General features: G+C 56.0%; 2 protein-coding genes across 4 annotated transcripts in view; one reads left to right on the top strand and one right to left on the bottom strand.

Moving 5' to 3' along the window:
* LOC144260219 (uncharacterized) overlaps nt 1–27,815 on the bottom strand; it is a 143,273-nt gene that overhangs the window by 98,714 nt on the left and 16,744 nt on the right. The window lies entirely within an intron of this gene.
* LOC144260048 (uncharacterized) lies at nt 6–24,133 on the top strand. 3 transcript variants are annotated; one of them, XM_077808550.1, is made up of 8 exons: nt 6–78; nt 6,599–7,000; nt 9,882–10,008; nt 12,903–13,016; nt 14,068–14,184; nt 14,742–14,855; nt 16,059–16,172; nt 22,545–24,133. In XM_077808550.1, exons 1-8 carry the CDS (start codon nt 55–57, stop codon nt 23,768–23,770), a joined length of 2,238 nt encoding a protein of 745 aa, XP_077664676.1. In that variant the 5' UTR covers nt 6–54; the 3' UTR covers nt 23,771–24,133. The 3 variants fall into 3 exon arrangements, with proteins under 3 accessions (XP_077664676.1, XP_077664677.1, XP_077664678.1); XM_077808552.1 differs by lacking the exon at nt 6–78 and adding an exon at nt 9,377–9,527 and having other exon boundaries at nt 6,884–7,000; nt 22,545–24,132; XM_077808551.1 differs by lacking the exon at nt 16,059–16,172 and having other exon boundaries at nt 22,542–24,133.

Here is a 27,815-nt window from a genome sequence, read left to right as displayed (position 1 = left end):
GGAGCGGGGCTCGGCCGGGCCGGGCCCGCGGGAGCAGCCCCGCCCGGGGGCGCCATGGCCGAGCGGGCCGCTGCCCAGGTAAGGGCCCGGCGGGCGGGGGGGCCTCGGGCCTCGGGAGCTGCTCCCCGGCCGGCCCGGCCCCGGGAGCGCGGTGCTGCCCGGCCGGGCTGGGGGGCCCCGGGGCGGGTCCGGGCTCCCCCCGCCCGGCCAGGGCTGCCCGCGGGCGGGGCGGTCCCGGCCCGTTTCTCCTGTTCCCAGGCGTGTGAACGGGGAGCGGAGTGAAACTGATCCTGGCCCCGGTCAGGTCTCCGAGCTCTGAATCCCCCGGGGGCTGGGTCCTGCTGCCCGGGGCAGGGGTTGGAAACCGGCCCCTCCGGCCTGGCGCTTTGGGGTCTCATTGTCCTTTGGGGCGGAGGGAGGGGAAGCGCCCTGTTCCCTAGCCCAGCATTGCCAGAGGCCTTCGCTGACCCCCTGTGCCCCCCTGGGTGTGGGGCCAGCGTCCGGCACCTCTGGAGAGCGGGGCAAGGTCTCTCCGTTCAGGCACCCCACACACAGGCCCGGTGAGCAGCCTGCGCCCTGGGTGTCCGTCCCGGCTGCCGGAGGCTGTCAGCAAGGGGGTGCGTGCAATGGCAGCAGGGCAGAGAGCAATGCACGGGGTGTGAACCTGCTCGTTTCTGAGCTAGGGAGCAAGGTGTAGACTCTGCTTCTTTGGGCCCCAGTCCTAGAGCGACCATCACACAGAGAAAGGTAAATGCCCAAACCACAGCACGTTGTTCGGTGTTTGTAGGGCACTTGGCACAGAGGGGGGCTCTTAGCCATTACCACAATACACACAGATAGTGTTTTCAGTTAGTGTTATCTGCTTTGTCTTCCCTTCCCTGCCTGCCCCTCCCTGTTCACCCCCACTCCAAATACCTGTTATCACTTTTCATCGTGCTATGTCTTAATGCTAGACCTGGTGGTATGCTGAGCACCTCAGTCCCTGGAAAAATCATGGAGCAGGTCCTCAAAGAATCAATCTTGAAGTACTTGCATGAGAGGAAAGTGATCAGGAACAGCCAGCATGGATTCACCAAGGGAAGGTCATGCCTGACTAATCTAATCGCCTTTTATCATGAGATTACTGGTTCTGTGGATGAAGGGAAAGCAGTGGATGTATTGTTTCTTGACTTTAGCAAAGCTTTTGACACGGTCTCCCACAGTATTCTTGTCAGCAAGTTAAGGAAGTATGGGCTGGATGAATGCACTATAGGGTGGGTAGAAAGCTGGCTAGATTGTCGGGCTCAACGGGTAGTGATCAATGGCTCCATGTCTAGTTGGCAGCCGGTGTCAAGTGGAGTGCCCCAGGGGTCGGTCCTGGGGCCGGTTTTGTTCAATATCTTCATAAATGATCTGGAGGATGGTGTGGATTGCACTCTCAGCAAATTTGCGGACGATACTAAACTGGGAGGAGTGGTAGATACGCTGGAGGGGAGGGATAGGATACAGAAGGACCTAGACAAATTGGAGGATTGGGCCAAAAGAAATCTGATGAGGTTCAATAAGGATAAGTGCAGGGTCCTGCACTTAGGACGGAAGAATCCAATGCACCGCTACAGACTAGGGACCGAATGGCTAGGCAGCAGTTCTGCGGAAAAGGACCTAGGGGTGACAGTGGACGAGAAGCTGGATATGAGTCAGCAGTGTGCCCTTGTTGCCAAGAAGGCCAATGGCATTTTGGGATGTATAAGTAGGGGCATAGCGAGCAGATCGAGGGACGTGATCGTCCCCCTCTATTCGACATTGGTGAGGCCTCATCTGGAGTACTGTGTCCAGTTTTGGGCCCCACACTACAAGAAGGATGTGGATAAATTGGAGAGAGTCCAGCGAAGGGCAACAAAAATGATTAGGGGTCTAGAACACATGACTTATGAGGAGAGGCTGAGGGAGCTGGGATTGTTTAGCCTGTAGAAGAGAAGAATGAGGGGGGATTTGATAGCTGCTTTCAACTACCTGAAAGGGGGTTCCAAAGAGGATGGCTCTAGACTGTTCTCAATGGTAGCAGATGACAGAACGAGGAGTAATGGCCTCAAGTTGCAGTGGGGGAGGTTTAGATTGGATATTAGGAAAAACTTTTTCACTAAGAGGGTGGTGAAACACTGGAATGCGTTGCCTAGGGAGGTGGTGGAATCTCCTTCCTTGGAAGTTTTTAAGGTCAGGCTTGACAAAGCCCTGGCTGGGATGATTTAACTGGGAATTGGTCCTGCTTCGAGCAGGGGGTTGGACTAGATGACCTTCAGGGGTCCCTTCCAACCCTGATATTCTATGATTCTATGATTCTATGATCTCCTGAGAAACACAGAACAACCTCCACTTCTCCCAGAAGGTGCTCAGCTCTTCCCAGGATCCAGCCTTTAGCTGTAAGCTCTTTGTGTCAGGGGTATTACCTGTGCCTGCCCCACACAGCCCCGTGCCTGTCTGTGGGGCTGTGTGGGTGGGGCTGGATTTCAGGCCGCAGCAAGAAGATGCATTAGAATGGGAAAAGATAACAGAGAAGGGCAACAAAAATGATCAGGGATATGGAACAGCTTCTGTTTGAGGGGAGATTAAGAAGACTGGGGCTGTCCAGTTTAGATAAGGGGGGATATGACAGAGGTCTATAAAATCAGGACCGGTGTGGAGAAAGCGAATAGGGGAGTGTTATTTACTCCTTCTCATAATACAAGAGCCAGGGGTCACCTGATGAAATTAACAGGCAGCAGGTTTAAAACAAACCTAAGGAAGTATTTCTTCACACAACACACAGTCTACCTGGGGAACTTGTTGCCAGGGAATGTTTTGAAGGCGAAAAGTATAACAGGGTTCGCATAAGAATTAGATTTCAGAGTAGCAGCCGTGTTAGTCTGTATCCGCAAAAAAGAATTAGGTAAATTCATGGAGGACAGGTCCATCAATGGCTGTTAGCCAGGATGGTCAGGGACACAACCCCATGCTCCGGGTGTCCCTAAACCTCCCACTGCCAGAAGCTGGGACTGGAGATTAGGAATCGATTGTTTGATAATGGCCATGTTCTGTTCATTCCCTCGGAAGCATCTGCTATGGCTGCTGTCGGAAGACAGGATACTGGGCTACATGGACCATTGGGCTGACCCACGATGGCCGTTCTTATGCTTAGGTGTAGAAATCTTGACAGTGCCCGTTTCAGTCAGGAGAGGCAGCTGGAACTGGGACTGTCGCAGCTTTACACCGGCTTCGTAGCATTACTGTCTCTCCGTCTCCAGGGGACCCAGCTCCCCGCCAGCACTGGTGAGTGGATGCAGAGCTTGGGGCTGAAAGTCCTCTACAGCTGAGACCAGCGGGGAGAAGTGACCTGGAGCGCAGCCCCCCAAACAAGCCAGAGCTGGAGCGATAGCGGACAATGCTCTAGCCCAGGGTTTCTCAGTCTGTGGGTCATGACCCAAGGTTGGAGCGCCAGAATGTCTGAAAGGGCCACGGGGCAGCTCCTGCAGCTCCGGTCTCGTGAGGCAGGCTGGGCTTGACTCCCCGCTCTGGGCACTGCGGTATCCAGGGCACAGTGCCGCTCGGGTTTGGCCCAGCTGCTCCTCCGTCATGACAATGGGGGGCCGGCCAAGCCGAAGCTGAGTGAGTGGTGCGGCAACCCATGCGCCAGGTCACAAGGCCACTTGCACAGGTTTGGCCCCCTTTAGCAGGGCACTGCGTGGCCCTGCGCCCCCGGAGGTCACGGCACCTGGAGCAGGGAGCTGAGCCCAGCCGGCCCTGAAGGACTGGAGCTGCTGCTGCAGGGTGAGTGTGCGGTGGGCTCTGCGCACCCACCCACAGGCCCTGAGCCCCCTTTCGGGGGCAGTTCTCAGCACCCCTCCCCCAGGCCTATTTACTGGGCTGCGACAGGACATCAACTTTTACCAATGGGTCCTGGGCCAAAGAGGTTGGGAAGCGCTGCTCTGGCCATCTCTCCCTGGCCACAAGGGCTCGGGGTGGTGCCCAGGGATCAGCAGCCCGGGCCCTAGGAGCTGTACGGTCGGAGCGGTGGCAGCCAGAACCCCAGCCAGGGAGCTGCAATCAGGGGCAGCCAAACCCGCAGCCACCAGGGCCAAGGAGCAGGCGCAGCACTCGACAGGCTGGTCTCCCCGCTTCAGATCCCCTGGGATTCGGCCCAGTTGTGCTGGAGTTAAGGAGAGAACAGCCAGATCGGTCAGGCTCCCCCAGGCCTGCCCACAGCAATTCCGGGCCCCAGGGCAGAACAGTCAGTGGGCACGGCCAGGGCTTCCACATGCCCGCCCAGCTGCCTTCGCTGCCACCGGTACCAGCCCGTGCGTGCCCAGGAGCCCTGCGGCCCACCTGGGCAATTGCCACCCTCCCCCACCCCTGTTGGGGGGCCTAGGCTTCCCCATCCACCCAGTTAGATCCCCCAGCTCCATTCACCCTCCTGCCTCCTTCTCTCCCATTGTAAACATGTGTGACGCTTCCCAGGGTACCCAGGGTTGGGAGCCACTTTGCGAGCACCTGCCCTTAGCTGGGCTTGCTGTGGATCAGCTCCCTGAACCCACCAGCCTCTGGCAGCCCGAGCACTGCCCTCCAGGCCCCCACAGGCCTCGCTCTCTCCGCACAGATTAGCGATAGGCGCTCACCAACCGCCGAGTCCTCGGAGCATCCTGCTGGAGCACCCAGCCCTGAGCCGCTGAGCGCAGAGCTCTTGGATTCGCTGCTCCCAAAGGAGCAGAACACGCCCGCTCAGGGTCCCCGCTCTGCGTCACGCAGCTCCGGTAGACATAGAGCGACAAGGAGGAGAAGTTTATAATCAGAGAACCGAGATTCAAGCGAGGGGCAGAAAGAATGCTGGAAACACACGGTTACATATAAGACAAAATCAGAACACGCTCCCTAGCCCCTAAACAGGACTCCCAAAGCCTGGCCCTGGCTCCTGCGAGTAGCTGACTCCCCCCACCCCCCTCGTCCTTTCCCCAGCCTTTTGAACCGGTTTGGCTGAGACCCCTTCCCATAAGATCAAACCCGCTGGTGGTTTGTTCACATAGACAGAAGGAGAACTGGGGGTTTATCTGCACCCCAGATCTAGTCTCAAGAGTTCATTGTCTTACTGTAAACAGGATAACCCCGGCTGTTCTTGTTTTGTCCAGCAACCTCCACAACCTAGTGACTAGCATTTTGCTCAGACTGTAAATGGCCGTCCATTGTGAGTCGTACAGTACTTAACTTGCATGTGACCGGCCAGAGTGAGATAAATGAAAAGGAGTCCTTGTGGCACCTTAGAGACTAACCAATTTATTTGAGCATGAGCTTTCGTGAGCTACAGCTCACTTCATCAGATGCATACCGTGGAAACTGCAGCAGACTTTATATATACACAGAGAATATGAAACAATACCTCCTCCCACCCCACTGTCCTGCTGGTAATAGCTTATCTAAAGTGAGCAACAGGTTAGGCCATTTCCAGCACAAATCCAGGTTTTCTCACCCTCCACCCCCCCACACAAATTCACTCTCCTGCTGGTGATAGCCCATCCAAAGTGACAACTCTTTACACAATGTGCATGATAATGAAGTTAGGCCATTTCCTGCACAAATCCAGGTTCTCTCACTCCCTCACCCCCCTCCAAAAACCCAGAGATAAATGTCTCTTCCCCCCGCTTGACAGGAGTTTGTGGATCACCTGTCAGTGACTTGCCTTAACTCACCACCCTAGAGAGCAGAGTTTTTAGCATAAAACAGAACTCTTCACCTATTTTCTGTAAATACATCTTGCAATAGTTATGGCGACCCTTCTGGCGCTGGCTTTTGTTAGAGACCTTACGTGATGTTTCTTGGCAGATGAGTAGGCAGATGCAGACCCAGGGGATCTCTGTGGCCCATATGTACCCAGGTGCCCTGGGGTCACAACATCCCCACTCCCTCCATATCCCCACATGTTCATCGAGAAATGGGGGGAAGGACAGCTCTGCCTTTCCAAGCCCCCGCATCAAAAAGCCGCCTACGCTTCATGTATTAAACCCTGTGGAAATTCCACAAACCAAACCTTTGTCTAACAGGGTCTGGCTGGGTAGGTGTGACCCTCTCCCCCAAGGGAAATTAAAAGAAGCAAGGAAATGACAGTGTTTGAGGCTCCCCTTCACTGTACCCCACACTGCAGCTTTCCACAGACAGTGAGAGACTCGGCATCGTGCCAAGGAACTTGCTCCCGCCAGTGACCTGGAAATGCTCTTTGTGCACCCCATTCCTAGCATGTCCTTAACGGCAACCTTTTGCGTCCCCCATAGAGAGAGGACACCCCCTCCCTGCTGGTCCTGCGTGCACGTCACAGTATCGGTGGAGGTGGGGGGAAGGGTTTTGCGTTGTACTGGGGGAGGAACGTGCTGTGCGTCTCCACGAGGGAATTCCGTCCGCTGACGCAGGGCTGGGCGCTTAGCGGAAGTGCACTGTGTGGACGGCAGATTCAGAGGAGGCCGTTGGCCTTTCCTGGCTTTTCAGAGCTGGCTCTCTGGGGCATCTCACACTTGCTCAGCCTCAGTCCCTTTTAAGTGGAGTTTCATTTGTGGAATGACGAGTCCCCCAGCTCCACTTATGTTTCTGTCCTTGCAAACAGGCTCCAGAATGGGACCCGGAGTCAAAGCGCCCAATGCCTTTACAGTCCTGCTCTGACCCCAGACAGGCTTCCGAGAGGGAGAGCCAGCTGCAGCCGGCAAAGCTTTCCATGTGGCCTGCAGTTGCTGCAATCCAAGCTGTGGACAGGACGGTGGATTCCCATGCCACGCGGTTGCTGACTCTGGAGAGGAGAATGGGAACAGCTGAGAAGAAATTAGTCGATTGTGAGAAAACGGTGATGCAATTTGAAAGCCAGCTGGAGAGTAAGTGGGCCGTGCTAGGAACTCTGATCCAGGAGTATGGACGGCTGCAGAGGAGGCTGGAGAACCTGGAGAACCTGCTGAAGAACAGGAACTTCTGGATCCTGAGGCTCCCCCCAGGCACTAGGGGGGAGGTCCCCAAGGTAATGATACTCCAGCTGGTGCCGAGGGGCAGAACTAAATCATGTGCAGAGATTTTCAAGAGTCAGGGCCTAAAGCTGGGTTCCTACCTTCATATTTAGGCAATGAATAACTGGCCTGATTCTCCCAAGTGCTGAGCGTCCCGCCGCTCCCATTGGAGTCCACGGGTGTTGCCGTGTGCTCAGCACTCTGGAAAATTGGGGTATTTATTCATTGCCTAAATATTGTCCCTTTGTGACCTACGTGGCTAGTCAAAGTGCAGGGCCCTGCGGATGTTCCCGCTGGAAGGTAGGTATTGATGATGGAGTCTGTCAGGCTGGGGTTTTCTTGGACGCAGTCTTGTTTATTTGCGAGGAAGGCACAAATGGTCTCTGAGTGCAGGAGGCAGAAGGAGCAGTGTCTTAGCCAACAGCCTCCAGCCTCTGTAGCAGCACCAGACCCAAAGGAACTCTCTGGCTTTCTCCAGGGTCAGACACCAGGCTGTGGCTCGGTTTGCTTTCTCCCTCAGTCTCTCTCTTCATCTCTGCATGTTCTCTCTCCCCTCGCACACACGCACGCCCTGACCCAAACAGACTTCTCCCCCCCACTCGGTCCAAAACTCCTGGATGGGTTCACAACCCCTTTTGTCTTAGGTTGGGGCTTGGGGGCAGCTGTGATTTATTTATCCTGATAGTTATGCTAGTTGAAAGATGTGTTCACACCCAGTTTCAAAGATGTGTGACCCATATCCCAGCCACCTCTTGGATAACAGGATGAATGTAAGAGCTTAACTTTAGACATCCACTTTTGAAACTCGTGGCCTCTTTCCCAGGTCAGTCTATTGAAAGATTTCTTTTCCCGTTGACATTCCATCCCCGCAGCAAGATTTCCCCAGTCAGGGCTGCGCGCTGGAGCGTGATTGCTCGTCTCTCTTCTGGAAGGACCCCAGAGTATGTTCTAACCAAGTTACAGAAACGTGCTACAATAGCGCCCAGGCGAATTGTGTTGACATGCTGCTCTGACGCTGTGTTGGCTGTTCCTTATTCACTGGCCTAAAATGGTTTGGATGAAGGGAGTGATGTGATCTGGCTGCCAACCTGTGTGACGGTGCCTAAAATCACACTGGTTAGGAACACCATGGCTGCGCTGGGCCCATTCCCTCCCCGCTGCAACTCCGTGGTGTCAGCACACAGCTATCAGCGCTCAGGCTCCGTATCAGAGTACAGGGTTCAAACGTCTGCAGGGGAGGAAGGACGGCCTAGGGCATCGGGCACTGAGCTGGGACTCAGGAGACCTGGGCTCAGTCCCAGGCTTCTTATGTATCCTGGGGCAAGTCACTTAGCTGGTGTGTGCCTCAGTTCCCCATCTGTACAATGGGCATAACAGCACTGGCCTGCCTCACAGGCCTATTGTGAGGCTACACACATCCCACTGTGAAGTGTGGAGATACAATGGTGACAGGGGCCATGTAGGTACTTTGCTTAGGTTCAAATGTTGCTCCATATTTGCAGCCTCTGAGAACAAATTCTGTAGGCAAAACCTGAACAGAATCACTCCACAGGGACCTCCTGGCTCAGTTAATCGCTGGGGCCAGTGCCGGAAATTGCTTGATTGCATTATTTCTGGAGGATATACCACCAGATAGTAATTTAACCATAAATTCCTTTATTCAAGCCAAAGGCCAAATGGTATTTATGCAGTTGCTCCACCTGTGTCTAAAATGCTAAGCTATAAGCAGTTGCTACCCGGATCCAGTGACACACATTCAGAAGCAGTTGACCAGAATATTCACAAAATATACCCAGCCCGAGGGCTGCTCAAACCATTGCTGGCTGGCTCCACCTTGGGCAGGCAGGCAGTGGTAACGAACCCCTGAAGAGCTCACCCCTTTATACTCTAACAGACAAGTGATGTCATCACCAATTTCTAACTTTAGCTAAGTTACCAGTATGGGGCACCTTTCTGCAAGATATGGCAGTGGGGCCTGTCGTTCTAATTGTCTTAAATGTATGGATCTTAAAGCTACCTGCACTGGCCTTTTCTCTTCTTCCGCAGGCCCGTGTTGTCAGATAGTGCTGGGGCGTTAAAGGTTACTGCTCTTTTATCACATGACAAATCAACCTTCTCTTTTTGTGTTAGAACCAGTGTGTAAGCATTGCTTATCATTCAGAGGCCCCTCTTCCAAAAATCTCCTTTTTCATCTCATTAGCCACCTTCTAAGCTCAGCATCCTCCCCAGAATTGGTCTTGCCTACTTGCCACGTTCTTTCTAACTTTTAAACCTATTCTTTCCAAAGCCTGTTCATGGCCACGAAAGCCCCTTTATTTTACTTAAACTACAAAACACATTTTCTTTAGCCAAGCTCATTTAACCCTTTCCATATCTATTTAATCTTACAGCCAGCATGTTCCCTTGGATCAGCATGCAGAGAGGACCTTCTCCATGTCCCTGCCCACTTCCACACACAAAGCATGAGAGGCAGCTGCCTCCACGATGGCGTCTTCCCAGAGCCCTGCACAGCCCAGGAGTGGGGAAATCCCTGTGCAAGGGGTATGTGGGTAATGTGGAGTCCCCTAGCAGCCTGCTCCATTTGAGCTGTGCAGCCTGGCAGTTGGAGGACGGGACCCACGTGTTGCATGGATGGCGAGGGGGAAGCAGTCTCTGTCCTACCCCTCCACCTGACCAAATTCAGATTTTCCTTTCCAGCTCTGCTGGTGCAGGGGTTGGGCAGCATAGCCTCCTGCAGCTCTAGCTGTGATGTCTGGGGTGTTTTTACATGAAACCCATTTCTAATCGTTTCCCCAATAATAGCCAGGGGAAATTGCTCCTCCCCATCTCTCCTGATTCATACGACAGGTGGGATTGACCCAGGAGGTACTGAGTGTGCAACGCTTGTGATTCCAGGTGCCGGTGACATTCGACGACGTCTCCGTCTATTTCAACGAGCAGGAGTGGGGGAGCTTAGAGGAATGGCAGAAGGAGCTTTACAAGAACGTGATGAAAGGGAATTATGAGGCCCTGATCTCCCTGGGTAATTCTTTTTTCTTCGCTCGATTACGAGAAGCCGTGAGATCGCTGAAGGTAGAGCTGGCTCCAGCTCAAGTTTACTCTCCAATTCCTTTCGTTCCGGGTGGATCGGTAGGTAAAACCCTTGTAGTGCGGGTCTTGGATTAAGGGCTCGTCTACCCTTAAAACACTTCAGCAGCACAGCTGTGCCATTGTACCGCTTCTGTGTAGACACTACCTGTGCCGACGGGAGGAATTCTCCTGCCAGCGCAGGTAATCCGCCTCCCTGAGGGGTGGTCACTGGGTCGACAGAAGACCTAGAGCTGTCTACATGTGGGCTTAGGTCGGCTTCACTACAGCGCTCGGGGGGGGGGGGGGATTTTCACACCCTGACCGATGTAGTTAACCTGACCTAATTTTCTAGTGTAGACAGGCCTGACACAGAGCTGGTCTACGCTTAAAACGTGCATTGGCATAACTATGTCTCTTTCTTTTTGCGAATACAGACTAACACGGCTGCTACTCTGAAATATGTCTTTTAGGGGTGTGAAAAATCCATACCCCGGAGAGCCAAAGCTACCCTGGCCTGTCCCCTGGTGTAGATGACACTAGGAGGATGGAAGAATTCTTCCCTCCACGTAGCTACCCCCCCTCGGAGAGTTGGAGTAAGTGCGGTGATGGGAGAACCCCTCCCGTCGTGGTACTGAGGGACTGCACGGCCGCGGTAGAGGACGCAGCTGCAGCTCCAGCATGTTAGGTGTAGACGTGGCCCCCCAGCAATGCTCTCCAGAGAAGGGGTGTGTTGACTGCACACGCACAGAGACTCTGGCTCTGTTACGTTCGTCTCTAACCCCCGTGCTGACCGCAGCGGCTGTGTCAGCCTCAGGGAAACGTTTGCTGACCCAAGTGAACACCGTGCTGCCGAAAGGTGCCCTGCTGTAGCTGGAAGCACTGGAGGCCTCGCCGCTCCGCCCGTGTTCCTCACTCCTGGGATCTCTCGGCTTGAGCGGCCAGTTACTCGTTCCGACTGAGAAGGTGGGTTCTGCGACTGGGCCGCATGGAGACCCCGAGTCGCATTACACAGGTACTTCCCAACCAGCCGCCAGAGGGCAATGGCTTGTGTTCCCCACTGACCTGAGCTGGATTTGAGCCAGTCACCTAGGAGAGGTTTCAGAGTAGCAGCCGTGTTAGTCTGTATTCGCAAAAAGAGAAGGAGGACTTGTGGCACCTTAAAGACTAACCAATTTATTTGAGCATGAGCTTTCGTGAGCTACAGCATCAGATGCAGTGAGCTGTAGCTCACGAAAGCTTATGCTCAAATAAACTGGTTAGTCTCTAAGGTGCCACAAGTCCTCCTTTTCTTTTCACCTAGGAGAGAGATTCTGTGGCCTGTCACTAATTGTATGGACCAGCCAGTTCCAACTCCAGATACTGCACCAAATTCACTGCGGGTGTGTGTAGGTCCACTCCCCTTTGCTCAGTGGGTTCTGAGTTGCCAGCTGCATTGCAACAGATGCAAATGGTGTCACAGATCCACAAGATCTGTGCTATACCCCGGCCTTTAACCGGCCCCTGGAAAGACCCGCTCAGTGCACCAGACGCCCAGGGGTCCCACTCTTCCACAAGGGGGGGCCACGCGGCCTCAGTGCCCCGAAGACTGAGACGCCTGTTTCTCACTGTGAGCTCTGCCCAGCAAGTCCAGCTGAGAGAGACCCCTGCTCAGGGACCAGTGCACGGCAGCGAGCGTGGCCAGGGCCGCCAGGCGCGGGAGCCGGGTTCATTAGCCGGCTGGAACACGCCTGGGGTAGCGCCGAGACCAGCAGTGCTGAGTTCAGACTGGCCAGCCGACCTTCGCCGCCCTTGTCCCAGGCCTCTGAGCCGTCTCCTGCCGCCTCCGCCCCCTGGCTGCTGCTGCAGAGTCGGGCTGAGTTCGTGTGTTCAGGGGTTGGGCCCCGTTCCCTTTCTGGATCCTCCAGCGAAATGGGTTCGTTCCTCTTAGTTCTGCAGCCTCCACAGTCAGCCCCACCAGTGTGGAATCGCAAGTCTTAACGGTTCCTAGCGGACAGGAAGCCGGAGCATCCGGAAAGCAGCTGAAGAGGGGAAAAGCCTGATACACATTAGGGATGTAAAAGGTTAACCGGTAAGCTTACCAGTTAACCAGGCTTACCAGTTAACTGTTAACCCCAGCGGCCGCGCGTCGTGTCGGGACGGCAGGGGCAGGAACGGTCCGGGCTGCACCATGCCTAGCTGGCTGGCCAGACCCCTGGCCCCAGCCACGCCGGACCCCGGCCGGACTGGCCCCAGGCCCCGCCATGCCAGGCCCACCCAGCTATCTCGGTTAACCAGATAAACAAAATAACTGTAATCGTTTAACCGGTTCACCTTTTTAACCAATATTTGCATCCCTAATACACATCATGTAATTAGTAGGAAGGAAAGGAATAACCCCGGGGGTTGACAGTGGACAGCAAATTCGATACCCCAAATGCACTGCCCAGTTCGCCCCAAGTTTTCCTTGGCTAAGATCCTGCACCTGAAATGTCAGGACATAACTGTACTTTGTGTGTCAGAGAACAGCCCTGGCGTCCCCAGGCTCCCTGGCGCCGTTGTATTGTAGAATAAATAGTGTCCAAATTAACCCGTCTGCCCCTCTGCAGGTGGCTCCCTGCGCGGCTTCTTGGTGCTTAATAAATAGGCACGTGGATTAATACTTCCTGTGCCCATGGCAGCCCCTTCCCTTAGGAGGAATCAGAGAGTCCCACCCATCAGAGGAACAGCACCCTCCCCGGTGCAGCTTTTCTTCACATCACATGTCGCCCCCAGTACTCGGGGGTTGGGTATTTCAAACCATTGATAATGATCTGGAATGAGTATCCTACTGTGTGAATCAAACCTTGGAGCGTCTCTCTCCATCTGCAGACTACGCCATCTCCAAACCTGACCTTCTATCCCGGATTGAACGAGGGGAGGAGCCGTGTGTCGGGGATCAGGGTCATTCAGAGGAGAGCGAGATCCCTGCAGACCCCAGCCCAGGTACCCTGAAACAGCTCAGAAATGAGCCCTGAGGTCTCTCACTTCAGCTGGGTTCCCCGGGGTCCCGTCCCACTGACTGCCATAGCTGGAGGTGTGACTGCCTGGTGAACGTGCACAAGGAGTGAAGTCAAATGGCTCGGTCCAGTGAAAGCTTCACGAGCTCTTTCATTCCCTCTGTTTCAATGGGCACTTTTCTGACACTTGTGCCAGGGACAGGAGAGAAGAGAGAAGACCTCTCTGGAAGGAGCAAGTGGGAAAAGGGCTCCTTTGAGAACCCAAAGCCCGGAACAACCCAGGGGCAGTTACACAATTTAATCCTGGCAGCCTGCGTGCTGCAGAACGTCCCGTGTCCTGAACGGGCTCTGAGACGGGACAGGCTCGTCCAGCCCCCGGGGGAACCACTAGAACGAAGGGAAGCTGAAATTCTAGCAAGCTCTCAGAACGTGCAGCTCTTCCCCATAGGTGGATTTCTGTCGTCCTTGTCCCTAGCAAGTGCCATCTGCAGCCCTCCCCTCATCCCACCCCGGCCCCCTGCCCCCTTCCTGACCATTCTGGCATCGACCCCATCTGCAGCCCTCCATTTCCCCTCCCACCGGAGCTGCACTAGTGTCTGTTCAGAGCAGCCCCCTCTGAAAACCGATGCTGGCAGAGATGGGTTTGAAGCTCCTTGGCCCAGCTCTCAGCGGGGAGGAGAAACACGCAGGGTGTGTCTGCGTTCAGGCTGGAAGGGGGAAGTGCCAGCCAAGGAGCTGGACCCGCGGCAGTTCTGCTCAAACAACAGAAGTGTAGCCGTGGGGCTGCACTGCGGGAGGGACTAGCTGCCCCGCGTACGATCTCATCTGAGCCATTACGGACGTACTTGGGGCAGCCAGCCCCTCCCACCGCCATGGCTACACGTCCAGCTCGAAAGTCGACGTACCCTTAATACCCTTGGCTGGGATTTGGTAAACAGCCTAGCGACTTCGGGCTCCCACCTACAGTGCATGGGAACTGGGTGCCCAACTCCCCTAGGCTCCTTTGAAATCTGAGCCTTTCTCTTTCCTGTGAATAGAACCCCCCGTTTCTGCATCAGACATTTCATTGTGGATTAACCAGGAGGAGGAGGATCCGGGCTGTGGGGGCCAAGGGGGCTCTGGGGAAAATGAAATCAGTGGAAGCCCCTGCTCAGGTGAGTAATGGATTTCACCATCTCAGAGCTGCTGAGTGCAGTAATCACCCCGGAGCTCTTTTCTCGGCGCCCAGCCATCTCCAGGGACCAGCAGCCGTTTCCTCACCCTCTGGGCAGACTGTCACTGACGTCTGCATTGCTGTACCCGACTTCTGCTGGCTTGTCCCCCTGCCTTTCAATAGCACACAGCCTGCCTCTGCCTCGCCCCGTGTGGGGCTGGCAGTGCCCTGCGGGTGCTGGCACGGAGCAGCCCCTCTGCTCAGGAGCTGGGACGGGACCTGCCCTGCATGCACAGGATGCTGTCTCACTCCCTTGCCTCCAGCGTGGGAGCCTGACCCGTCTGGCCGTCAGTGTCCGTGCTCTGCGTTTGTTAAACCCAGCGGGGCGGGGGTGTCCCTTAGTGTGCTGGCCATTCAGCAAATCCCCTCCTTTGGAGCCGCCCAAACTTGTTTTTGGGCGGAGGAGGGGTCCAAAGCAAAGGTGGTCGGGCCTGAGCTCGGTGTTCGGATCTGGCTGAGAGCGGGGGAACGCGGTGTAATCCTCTTTGCCCTGAACAGAGTTTCAGATTGTCCCCCCCGATGCTGTGTCCTGGGTTAAACGAGAAAAGGAGCCGTGTGCGCAGGATCGGCCGGTCTCTGGAGAAAGCAGAACCCCTGCAGGCCCCAGCCGTGGTGAGTAGCAGCCAAGACCACTGGGCACAGGGCGTGAGGGGACGAGCGGGGAATCCAGCTGGACCGTTTTACAATTTCTGCTCATCTGCTCTCAACTTCTGACATGTTGTTAGTTTACAGGCTGCAAGCCAGCCGCTCGCACCCCCTCCTGGCCCTGCCACCACCCAGTCCCATCGCTGAGCCTCTCCTCCTTTCCCTCTTTGGACAGTCTGACCACTGGTCGTAGCCCCTCGTTTTCTGCTGCCTCTTGATCCTCACAAACGCCTTTTGTATCCATTAAAAAGAGGTGTCTTCTCTCCTCCAGCAAAGAGCCAGTGCTGGCTTTAAACCCCTAACTCAGGGTTTAAGTGGGAGTAGAAACCAAACTGGAACGTAATCCCACAGGAGTGGAAGGGACCCCTGGGACCTGGAGTCCAGTCCCTGCTATCGCCGGCCACCACAGCATGGAACTCGTTGCTGGAAGTTTGTTTATATCCCTGTTTTTTCAGGGTGGCACCAGATACAAGCATTTATGGTTTAATTAGTATTCAATCCAAGCGGAATTTGTACGGTTGCTGCAAACATGCCTAAAAGCCCCACTAGTCAGGAGTTGCTACCTCCAAACAGTGATGAACCTTGATAAGCCTGTACAGACATTGATCAAGGATACGCACGAAAAGGAGTCGGCCCAGGGGTGCTCAAACCCACGCTGGCTGGCTCCCGCGTGGACAGGCAGACACGCTAATGAATGAAGCTCACCCCTTTATACCCTTTCACAAACGAGTGATGTCCAATCACCTGCCGTTGTCTTCTCTAACGGCCAGGGATTAGGCAGTGTGGAGTTGTCCTTTCTCTGGCTTTGACTAAAAAATGCTGGAGCAGTTGGCCAAGGAATTTTCCTTCTGACTTCATCAGCTCCGCTTCCGGTTTAATATTTCCCGCAGAGCGTACCCTGGTGCAGGCACGGCTGCTTCAACCCTCCTGTCATGCCTTCCCACAGCTGGGAAGTACCTGCCCTGTACGGAGCCTGCAAAAGCAGATTCTCTGTAGTCAAGTGCATCTAACCCTGAATAGACTAACCCGACTCGTTCAGAAACCTACAAGCTCCACCTTTAAACCCCTTTTTCTTGCCTCCGCTTCTGTCGGGAGCCCCCTCCGGGACGTCTGTCCCCTGATGGTTAGAACCCGTCTGCTAATTCCCAGCCTGCTCTTCCCTGTGAACAGAATCTCCTGCTCCAGCGCCTGGCCTTTCCCCCTGGGTTAAACCGGAGCCAGAGCCACGTGTGGGGACTCAGCCGGCTTTGGAGCAAAGGGGGCTCCCTGCAGAGCCCAGCGCAGGTGCGTGTTGGAGAGAAACCGCTCGGAACCAGTGAGTGCCGACAGGAGCCTGTCAGACCCAACTTCCAGCGCATTGCGACTGCAAACGGGCTGCCGGGATCATCAGGCCCCTCCCATCCCCTCCAGCACGGCCCCTCTGCCGGAGGGAGGGGGGTGGCGTAGGCCTGGCCTTTCCAGCGTCACTCCACCTGGGGAATTCCCAGCAGGCCACGTAAGGCTGCTGTGCAAGCCCAGAGTCGCTCAAAGCAGCCTCATCGCTGGTGATCTCAAGGCCCAGGGCCAACCCCAGCACCTCAGGGAGACGGGGAAAACTTCCCCTCTGCCCTTCTCTAGGGGGAACAAAGGATTTATCGACCCCGAAGCGAGGTGGAGCCCGGTCCGGTAAACCAGCACCTTGATGAGTGTCCCCGCTCGCTCCCCACGGCCAACTTCCTGGGACTTGACTCTAAAGCTGGAGCCCCTGAGTCGCAGAATTCCCTCCCTCCCCGGCAGGTGACGTGAATAACGGCTGCTTTCTTCTGCCCCGGCAGGTGACGAGATCCCGCTCCAACTTGCAGAGGAGCCTCGTGCCGAGGAGGGGGGCGAGGGCCCAGGCCCCCCTGGGGCAGTTTGCACAACGTCCAAAGGGACCAGGGTCCAGAGCCCCGGGGAGGGCCCTGCGGCTCGGCAGAGAAGCGTCCTAGGGAGGTCGGCTCAGGGCAAGAGGGGCATTGGGGAGCTCAGAGCGGCCGGGGGCCAGCAGAGAGCCGTGGGGGGCGAGCGGCCCGGCCCGTGGCCCGAGCGTGGGAAGTGCTTGGGGCAGAAGCAGTCGCTGCTGAGCCCCAAGAGGAGCCAGCTGGCGGAGAAGCCCGCCAAGTGCAGGGAGTGCGGCGAGAGCGTCGGCCGGGTTCAGTGCTGCCTCCAGGACCAGCACATGCCCCCGGGCAAGCTGCCCTTCACCTGCGCCGAGTGCCGGAAGCGCTTCCGCAAGAAGCGGCCCCTGCTCTTCCCCCCCGGGCCGCACCCGGCCGAGCAGCCCTTCTCCTGCCCCGCCTGCGGCAAGGCCTTCAGCCGGCGGGACACGCTCCTGGCTCACCAGAAGACCCACCTCTGAGAGCACAAGTCCGTTGCGCTGCCTGTGGCCAGGGCTTTGTCACCGAGGGGCACACGCAGCACCAGTGGGCGCCCGCCATGGGGGGCTGGCCCCCCCAGTGCGGGAGGAGCTTCGCCCACCTGTGCCTCCTGGCCAAGCACCAGTGGGTCCCTCCAAGGGCACTCAGTGTGGACGGGGCTTTGCCCGCCAGGACAGCCTGGCACAGCACCAGAGGACTCGTCTCCTGCACGAGCCTGCCGAGGCCACCGTGGGGCTGGCAGCGGGGAGCCAGGGCCTCTCGGGCTGCACCGGCCCCTGAGCTGGGCTTGGCAACCCAACCCCCAACTGTGCCCACGTGACACGTGTTACATCCCACCCGTGCCAGGCGAGGCAGAGACCCTCCAGGAATAGAGTCCCTGGGGAGGGTTTGGGCCAGCTGGGCTGTGGCTGCCCACCCGAGCCCTGCAGAGAAACCATCTGTGTGGGGACAGGGCTTCCCACAGCTCTGTGGTGGGGAACGTGTCGGGTCGGAGTACTAAGAGGTCCAGCGCCCACTGGGAGGAGCAGCCGCACTGCTCCTGAGCACGGGGAAGGTTAAACAGGGACACTGAGAATCCAGGCAGGAGTATCGCTCGCTGTGGGAACATCCTTGGTCATACACCACGAGCCAGCTGGGCTGGTGCATTCGGGTCCCTTTGCGCACCCCTGTGTTCGGGCAGCACAAAGGGGCCGGAAAGCAGCCAGGTCGGGCCAGCTGAGAATCCCCGGGCATGGGGGAGCTCTCAGCTTGTGCACCGACTCCCGTGCCACCATGGCCCACCCAGCCCTGTACTGGGGGCTCAGCCAAAGCGCCCAGTGCCCCAGCTCTCCCCACTTTGCCCTGAACGCTGTGAGCCCTCCACACCTCTGACTATCCCCCAGGCAGGGGATTTGGTGCTTGTGGAAGATGCCAGATTAAGAACGGCTGGACAGTGACAGTCTCCATCCCCAGAGCAGGCCTGGCACGTGTAGTGACCACGCCAGCGTCCCCACCAGGCCCTTCCGTTCTAGAGTGGATGGGCCGTTCCTAACTGCGGAGACTCCAGTGGGGTCTGGCTCGCACGCTCTGCCTGTTGGTAACTGGACAGTCTGACCAACGGGCTCGGGCAGGTCATCAAACGATGTCTGATGGTAACTTGGTCGGTACTGACCTGGGACCAGGTCACAGGAGTAAAGCGCCATCCCTTGTGACCAGTCCTCCCTGCTCCCAGCCACTTGGCTGCTCCGAAGTCATTGAGGCACAAGATCACGCACAGTGGAGAGGAACCGCGTGCGTGCACCGAGTGTGGGAAAAGCTCCCGGTATGAGCATCTCCCGGTTACCTGCCAAGAGTCACAGCAGGACGAGCTCCTCCTCAGGGACGGGCCCCTGGGCCTGCAGCAGGGAATCAAACCTGGGCCCCTCTGTTCCAAAGCAGAACAGGGCTGGTCGCTCAGCCGTTCTGGTTTGACGGTAGAAATATCACAGCTGTTACCGGCTCAGAAACAGCTCAGGAATTTAACTCTCGGCGCTGGGAGAACCCAGCGGGTGTAGTTCTCCACTGCCTTGCACCCTCTGCAGTTTTTTCCCCCGTGCAAAGTGCGTGCAGAACGCTTCTGGATCAGCTTGCTGCAGCCTCTCCCCCTGGGCCAGTGGAAATGAGAGCAGAGGGTGCAAGGCTGTGGGGGGACAGGCCCTGAGTTACAGTCATGGAGGGCAGGCTGTGTCCTGTAGTGGCAGGAGAATGGAGAGCACCGAGGGACTCCTTGTTGGTACAGTGGCCGGCCACATTGATGAGAGGAGAAGGGAAGGGGGCCAGCTGGACCGTGGCTTGGTAGTGGAGCAGTTTGCAGGCTTGGCTCCAGATGGGGAAGGGTTCCACAAGGAGCCATGGAGCGGAAGGGGAGATAGGAGCCAGGTACTGTCCGGGGATGATCTTGCTCTTGGAATTATTAACAGTATTTGAAATTAATATGAGACCACCAAACACTAATTTAACCATAAATCCCTTTATTTAGGCCAAAAGGTATTTTATACAATTGTTCTCAATATGCCTAACAGCCTCAAGGATAAGCGGTCACTACACCCAATACAGTGACAAAGTATTCACAAGCATGTGGTCAATATATTTACAAACAGGCCAGACCCAGGGAAAACTCTCAGATCCTGGCATGCACAGTCTGATTAGGTAGGGGCTGACAATGAGTCCTTTGTGACAAAGTGGGAATTTTTTATAATATTTTGTCTGAATAGTGTGTGTGCTTCAGTTTCCCTTCTGTGGTGCATGGGTAACTAGGTGGTGGGGAAAGGTGACCCTTGTAAAAGACCCAGAGATCCCGGTGGGACTGATGCCTGGCTGTCTGGGGCTTGGACCCAGACAATGGCCCGGCGATTTGGTAACTAGCAACTAACAACCAGGCCCACCCTCTGCAGGAAGCCAGCAGATTGTGACCAGCAGGGGAACAAAAGGCCTGCGGGGGAGGCCGGGTGACACCGTTTGCCCAAGAAGAGCAAAGGATGGAGGAGGGGCCCTTGGGCTGCTGGTAGCAGGACACTTCTGGACTGGGGGCCAGAGAGGGCTCAGGACTGACAGGCAGACTGTGCTGTACGGCTTTGAGAACTCCGAACTTCCTACACTGTGGTCCAGACATCTAATAAAACCCCTCTGCTTTTACAGCGCTGGCTGCATTGCTCCAGTTTAAACGAGGCGGGGGTGCATTGCTCCCTTAGGCTGTGTAGGGCTTCCCCATGTATCCAAGCCAGGCGGACTCGCTGAGGGGAGCTCACGGTGGAAGCAGGGGGGCTGAAGGCTCTGAGGTGTGGTCCCATGAGGCGGGGAAGCCGAGGGGCTTACCTTAGTGAGAGAGTGAGACCCTGGGGGGGGGCTGACTCAAGGGGTCCTCCCAGGGACTGCTCTGGAACCCCAGACCTGTGGATCCGTGACACCCTCACATTCATAACTCCCTTTATCCCCTTCACCAAACAAAGCATACAACCTACCCCCTCCTTTCTTCCCCAGGCCTTTCCCCGGGTCTCTTCCCCTCCTTCCTGCTGCCTGCAGAACAGCAGGAGGGTTTGGGCTTGTTGCTTTTTAAACAGTTTGTCTTGTCACGGCAGCTCTTTATTTTATTAGTTACTTTTTGACCCATACACCCTGCCCACACTGCAAGTACTTCTTAATATTCTCATGACACCTTTTATTTGCTGATGGGGGCCTTTCCCTTACTAGCCCCAAACCATAAAGCAGACATTGTTTTCTTAACCAAACTAAGCTCTCTTTAATTCTTTCCATTGCATGCCTATCCCTACGACCCGTCTCCTGCAGTGGCGGACAGATGGCCCATTCTAATCGGCCAGGACTAGACAGGCCATGGAGACAGCGCCGTTCCCCCTTGCGAGGCGAGGGAAGTTGGCACGGGTGTCGTGCTGTGCCTGCTTTGTGGACAAAGCGCGGACTGTAGGCTCCAGGACTGTAGGCTCCAAGACTGTTGCTCTGGCACCGTTCACCAGCGCCCTGAGGCGCCTTGGTGGCAGCAAGTCACCTCCCAGCCCCCTGCCACTGAGAAGGAGACCGGAAGCTGTGCAATCTTCCACGCTCCCTAGCTGGGGATACCAGTGGTAGTTCACCTGCCTGCACGGCCGGAAAACGCCCCATGTACCAGGCATGCAGCTAACGCAGTGAAGCCAGCGAGAGCTGATGGTGTTCAGGCACTTGCAGGAGCTGCCCATTTAGTTGCGATGACTGTGGGCCCAGTCCTGCAAACCCTTGCCCATGTATTACTTCCATGAGTGTTCCCCTTGAAGTCAACGGGCCACATCCTGTCAGTGTGAACTGCAGGTCCCTGGCCCAGTAGGAAGTCACCTGTGAGTCAGGGTTTGCAGGCTCAGGACACATGCACTGGAAAGCTGCATCCTGCTCTTTGCAATGCGGCTCCCCCAGGGTGAGCGCTTCTGGGGGACCAGCAGGAACATTCCCTTGGACAGGGCTCTGGTATCACCACCGGGTGCCTGACTGCGGTGGGAGCGGTGGTGCAGTCTCCACGCAGTGCGATTCCTCCTAGAGCCGTTGGTGTGCGAGCAGCCAGCGCCTGTCCCTCCAGTGACGAAGGGGGCGGGTTTAAAGCCATTTCATTTGCTTGGTAGCAGCTACTCCGTGAACAGTGACCGAGCTGCCTGCCCCTCCCTCCTCTCCGGGCAATGCCATTTCCAGTCCTGCTCCGCCGGCCCAGATGGAGCGTGTGCGGGAGCCACGTGTCGTGGCTCAGGCAAAGGGGAGCGAAATCCCTGCGCACCCCGGTGTGGGGGAGTTGCAGCAGGTGTCTCAAAGTGCTTTGCACTGGGGCCTGGGCCGCACTAAAAAGTTAGGTAGATGTAGACACGGCTAAGTCAACGGAAGAATTCTGCTCGACGTAGCTACGGCCTCGTGGGGAGGTGGCTTCAGTAGAGCGATGGGAAAACCTCTTCCGTCACTGGGGGAAAGGCCTCCCTGCAGCGCCATAGCTGCGCCCCTGGACTCTGGCCATGTTCTTTCAGGGACATTTATAAAACACAAACCAGAAATCCAGGAGCTTGAGTTAGTTACATTTACCCCAAACACTTGGGTTTCCTCTATGGAAACTCAGTTAAGATGGCAAACAACCTTAACTATGCCCCTCAGCCGCACCCGAAAAGAAAATCATGAAGGCGGTCTGCCCTATCTATCCTGAACACATGTTTTCATCTGCACTGAGACTAGAATACATGACTCTCCATCATCTCTGCATTGTAGGTCTGCTAGCTCGGTGTCTGATGACACTTGGCTCACTGGCTGGTGTGGGGCAGCACGAGCCCAGGCCTGGGAAGTGCTGTGCTTTGCATGGAAGGTCCTTGGGCCCCCATAGCACCTCGCAGGATAGGGCCATCACTGAGTGGTGAACCTCTTTGCTCTGCTGCTTGGCAAAGCAGGGCTTTGTAAAGCCTCGGCTAAGCTGAAGAGCTTTGTTCAGGGTGAGGAAGGCAGGCTGCTTTCCCAATGGTTGATGCTCCTGGATTTCTAGTGCTAAAAAAGAATTAAAAAACTGCAGAACAGCCCTGACACAGGGGAGGCTGCAGTTTTCTTGCAGCCTTGATCGCTCCTACATGTCCCCGTGCCCTCCATGGTTTCAAAACCCCAAACTAGGTCAAATCTCATGATCCCTTCCCAGGAGCATCCCAGCTGAGTTTCCGTTCCTGACTCAAGGCTACTGTACTGACTCCGTTGCATGAACTGAATAAATCTCTGGATTCACTCTTTCTTTCAGCAGCCGGCAGGATTGTGATCAAAACTGAGGAGCAGCAAGTTGAGGAAAAGCCTGAAATCCTGGAGCTGACGACGACATTACTGGGAAGAGCAGACGACGAGGCTTTCCAGAGCCAAGGCCAGCCAGCAGAGAGTCTGTGCAGCTCAGAAGGGCAGCAGGGAGCTGGAGAGGGCCTGGACGAGCCCACCGCACGCGGAAGCAATCTGTGTGAATGCAAGCCAGGGGCAGCGCTGGAGGAAGCCCATGCAGACCAAGGCCCATTTACACCTGCAGGCCATGGGCCAGGCGTCAGAATTGAGCAGCTCCCTCCCCTGCCCCAGAGAATCCTGACAGGAGGAAAACCCTGTAACTACACTGAATGCAGGGAAAGCTCTTGCCTCCAGCCCAGCCTCCGGAAGCACCAGCTGCCTCATGCCGGACAGGGGGCTAACGTCTGTGCCGAGTGTCGGCAAAGCTTTCGGCTGAAGAGGAGCCTTCTAGCACACCAGCGATCCCACGTGGGGGAGGGCAACGGGCCCTTCATTTGTTCCGCCTGCGGGAAGAACTTCGGCTGCCACCCGGCGCTCACGCGGCACCAGCGGCTGCATGGCGGGGAACGCCGGTACAAGTGCCCCGCGTGCCCAAAGAGCTTCCTGCAGAAGCGGCACCTTGCGGATCACACGCGGCTGCACACGGGGGAGCGGCCCTTTCCGTGCCCGGCCTGCGAGAAGACCTTCAACGAGAAGTCCAACCTCAACAAGCACTACCGGATCCACACGGGCGAGCGGCCCTACCCCTGCGCCCAGTGCGGCAAGAGCTTCATCCAGAAACACCATCTCCAGAAGCACCAGCGCGTCCACGGGGGGCCGAGGCCGCAGCAATGGGGGAGGTGGGGGGATGGCTTCCCGGCTCCCCCGGCAAACCCTGCGGGGGAGAGACTCTACCCCTGCATCGAATGCATGGAGAGCTTCACCCAGAAGACAACCCTGGAGCAGCACCAGCGAATACACACCCAGGAGAGGCCCTTCCAGTGCACCAAGTGCAACAAAAGCTTCCGGCACAGGCAGTCGCTGAACAACCATCAGAAGAGCCACTCTCCCTCCAGGGCTTCACCCCGCCACAGGCAGGGGACGGAGACAGTCCCCTCAGGGGAAAGACTGAAAACAGGCAGCAGCCCAGTGGGCTGGCAGTGGGGAGGAGGCATTTTACAGGCTGTTCCCTCCCCAGAAATACAGCAACACATTACATGACAGGCCCATACACTCTATAATAGCAGCTGGCGTTTACAGAGTGCCAGACTGGTCCAAAGCACGGGCCAGTCCTTCATGAATCCTCCCAGCGCCCCTGTAAGACGGGGGGTCAGGACTGACCTACCTACTTCACAGGCAGGGAAAGTGACTTGGCAAAGACCATGCAGTGAGTCAGTGACAGAGCCATGAGCAGCACCCAGTCGCGCACTCACTCCTCCAGGTCACGCTGCTTTCGGAAAGTGTCTTTAACTGAAGTGGGACTTGACCCTGGTAACTAACATGTAATGGTAAATAGCAGATGCTACATTAAAGACCATTACCTGAAGGCTGATGTGTTTTGAGACCAGTTATTTTTTTAATGTACATGAAAGACTATCAGTGGGTTAGGGGTTGGGGAGGCTGGAAAGTCTAGTTATGGGGCTGGGACAATCAAACAAGCTCAGAGGGGCATGGGGAATGGGGGGGGGAGGTCTGACAGTGTCTTCCAGCCCCACCTACGCCATGTTGTTCACATGGACATGGAGCCAGGCGCTGGTTTCCCTGAGCCACCTCCCAGCCCGTGTCCTGCTCTGGATGGGGTTGGTAAAAGTCCCTGTCAGTGGAGGGGGATGTTCCTGCTGTAGGCCTTGTCTACACGGGGAAGGGCTTGCTGACAGTGCTGTTGCGGTAGGGCCGGACCAGCAAACCCTGCTGATGGCAGGCACAGCTTCTACTGGCAAAAGAGTGTGTTTGCTGAGCCATGGGGGGAGAGGAGATGGAATGGGGCTGACGAGGGCACGTGGGAGAAAGGAGAGCAGAAGCGTTGGAGGCAGCTCCTCAAAGGGGTGGGAGGAAATGGGAAGGCAGAAAAATGCACATGGCAACTTCATGCTTTTGTCTGGTGTGCAAACAAAGAATGTAAGCCCTGCCCTGAGTGGCTAGCAGGGATGCACCTTGGGAAAAGAAAGGGGCTTGCAATGGGTTTGAGGGCAGACTAGGAGGTACCTAGCATACTCGTAACAGGGAGGACTTTCCAGGCACACAGGGTGGAGAGACAGCAGGAGCAGCGAAGGCTGACAGGCGAGGGAATGGGGGGGAAAGTGCAGAAAAAAGTCTAAGCTCTCCTAACTTGCTTGCAGAAGTCCTGCAATACATACAAACCTCCCCTTGGGGCCTTTCACCCAGGCCTGGGTGAGTCCTCACGGATCTAGCCAATTCTGGTCGCTATATGGAGCGCCAGAAACTAGAGGGGTACAGCACACATGGGGGAAAGGAGAAAGTGGCTTGGGGACCCGCTAGCTTGTGCTGTCTGTCATGGCACACAGACCCTGATGTTCTGGGTGCCTTGTGACGTCACTTGACAGGTGACCAGCTAAATGAAGAATTTTGGGTCCTCTGGCCTCAGCCACAGGAGGTTTCGGCCCCCAGGGTGGGTGCGTGCGGACAGCCTTGCCCTAGCCATTGAACCCAGCAGGTTGGCTAGCCTTGCGCTGAGCACCACGTGAGGCCTGAGTGCCGCGTGCCCAGAGCCTGGTCTACACTAAGGCTCCTGGCGAGTCGCTTCAACAGTGAGCCCGTTTGGGGGGAAAGCCTACTGTAGGCACAGCAAGGGCTGCCAGGCCAGCCTCTTCTGCCAGCACGAACGAACAGGTGACCCCAGTGAGGAAACAAACGACAGGAGGTGGGTGACCAATTGTGCCATGGCCATGGGACTTTTTTGTCCAACGCTGTTTGCCGTCCCTGGCAGCTGTGGGTGAGGGGTGACCTCTAGCTGGCTCCGCGGGCCACCTCCCAAAGCTGCCCTCACACCTTGCAGCAGAGGCCAGACTCAGTGCCCTTTGGGGAGGGGGTCACGCCTGCACTGGGCAGGGTGGGGGAGGCTTTGCCACACCTGCTCTGTGGATAAATGTGGGACCTTCCATTGAGTGAGCGTCTCAGCCGGACCAAAGCCGGCTAAAAAGACTTCTTAGGGGGAGGAGCCGCTTAGGGCAATGCCCCCGGGGAGGCAGCGGGCGTGTTGGGGCCAGATGGTTCCAAGCAAGGAGGTGCTGCTAGCCTTGCTGTCCAGGAAGAGGTGGGGCTGCCCCGAGAAACCCAGGCCCAGGACAAAGAGAGATCAGCAAGCGAGTGAGCATGGCGCCTGCTCAGGGCAAAGGCTCCGCAGACCAGAGTTTTCTAGCGAGAAAGCCGTGTCCTCCTGCCCCCCAGAAGATGGAGGGGGTTGCACCAGGGAGCTGCTCATAAGAATGACCATACTGGGGCAGATCAATGGTCCATCTAGCCCAATAGCCTGTCTCTGACAGTGGCCAATGCCAGGTGCTTCACAGGGAATGACCAGAACAGGGCAACAATTGAGGGACCCAGCCCCTGTCGTCCAGTCCCAGCTTCTGGCAGTCAGAGGTTTAGGGACACCCAGAGTTGCATCCCTGACCACACTGGCTAATAGCCAGTCATGGACCTATCTTCCATTAACTTATCTAATTATTCTTTGAACCATTATACTTTTAGCTTTCACAACGCCCCCTGGCAGTGAGTTCCACAGGTTAACTGTGTATAGTGTGAAGAAATACTTCCTTATGTTTGTTTTAAACCTGCTGCAAATTCATTTCATCGAGTGACCCCGGGTGCTTGTGTTATGTGAATGGATAAAACACTACTTCATTCACTTTCTCCACACCATTCATGATTTTATATCATATGGGCTCCATTTAACCCTAGGGGTGCAGGCCTGCAATGTGCATCTGTGTGCCCCGGGGGGCTGATGTACCATGCCATGTTTATACCTTCCCCCTCCCCTGAGAGTATTGCCTGGGGCACACTGCCCCCTCCCCAGCCACCACTGCCCCTAGTTGCCAATGTGTCCAGCCGCCACCAGCCATTGGAGCGTCAGGGTGATTCTAGGCCTGAGTGTCAGATGGGGAATGCAGATCTCCTCCCACAGCGGTTCGATCATCAGTAAGTGGGAAAGGGGGAAGCGTTAAGACGTTCTTTCCACCCTGGATTAATTCATCAGAGTGCTGGTGCCGAAGGAATCCATCTACACTTAAAACATATCAGAACAGCTGTGAACGACACCCCTCTGCCCAGTCTAGCTCTGCTGCCAAAACCCAGCATAGATGCAGCTGGACTGACAAAAGGGGGCTTCTGTTACTGAAACTAACAGCATTCAGGAGGGTGTTTCTGTACCAGCTTCTGGTGGTCTACACTACCTGCATGGGGCAGAGGGAAGCAGGTCCCTGCCCTCCTCCTGTCTTCAAGCAGAGGAATTTTTAAGCAGAGCCAGTTTTGAGTAAGTGAAGCTCAAAGCAGGGTGAGATATCTCTTGCCTTTTAACTGTTGGGGGGTGAAGCCAGAACAGTGATTCTCAAACTTTTGTACTGGTGACCCCTTTCACATAGCAAGCCTCTGAGTGCGACCCCCCCTTATAAATTAAAAACACTTTTTCATATATTTAACACCATTATAAATGCTGAAGGCAAAGCAGGGTTTGTGGTGGAGGCTGACAGCTCACGTCCCCCCAAGTAATTACCTCCCGATGCCCTGAGGGGTCCCAACCCCCAGTTTGAGAACCCCTGAGCTAGAACATCCCATCAGGTCGATGGCCCTGTATTTCCCAGAATGATGTTCGCAACAGTGACACTGTTGACTGCTGTTTAGCTTGTGATCCAGTAGGACGTGGCCTGTGTTAGCCCCCAAGGTGAACACCCAGCAACAGGCAGCTAACCGTGTTTCTCCTTCCCTGGAGACCCAGGCTAGCACACAGCTGTGGTGCAAGAGCCAAGTTAGTACACTGTTGCCTATGCAGCATAGATAGGGAACCCCCTCGTGATGCCTGGGGTTTGGTTTGGGCTCTTCTACAATGAGCAGGCTTGAAGGAGAAAGATATGCCAGAGTTCACTAGTCCCTGTGAACAGAACAGCTACACTGAGTCAGACCGATGGTCCATCTAGGCCAGTATCCAGTCTTCTGACAGTGGCCAAAAGGGAATGAACAGAACAGGGAAATTTGGAGTGATCCATCCCGTCATCTGACTGTCAGAGGCTACAGAGCATAGGGTTGCATCCCT

Source organism: Eretmochelys imbricata, chromosome 2 (assembly GCF_965152235.1).
Source record: "Eretmochelys imbricata isolate rEreImb1 chromosome 2, rEreImb1.hap1, whole genome shotgun sequence".
Classification (NCBI taxonomy): domain Eukaryota; kingdom Metazoa; phylum Chordata; order Testudines; family Cheloniidae; genus Eretmochelys; species Eretmochelys imbricata.
Note: the sequence above shows the minus strand (reverse complement) of the source record. Positions and strands in the feature narration are given on the sequence as shown.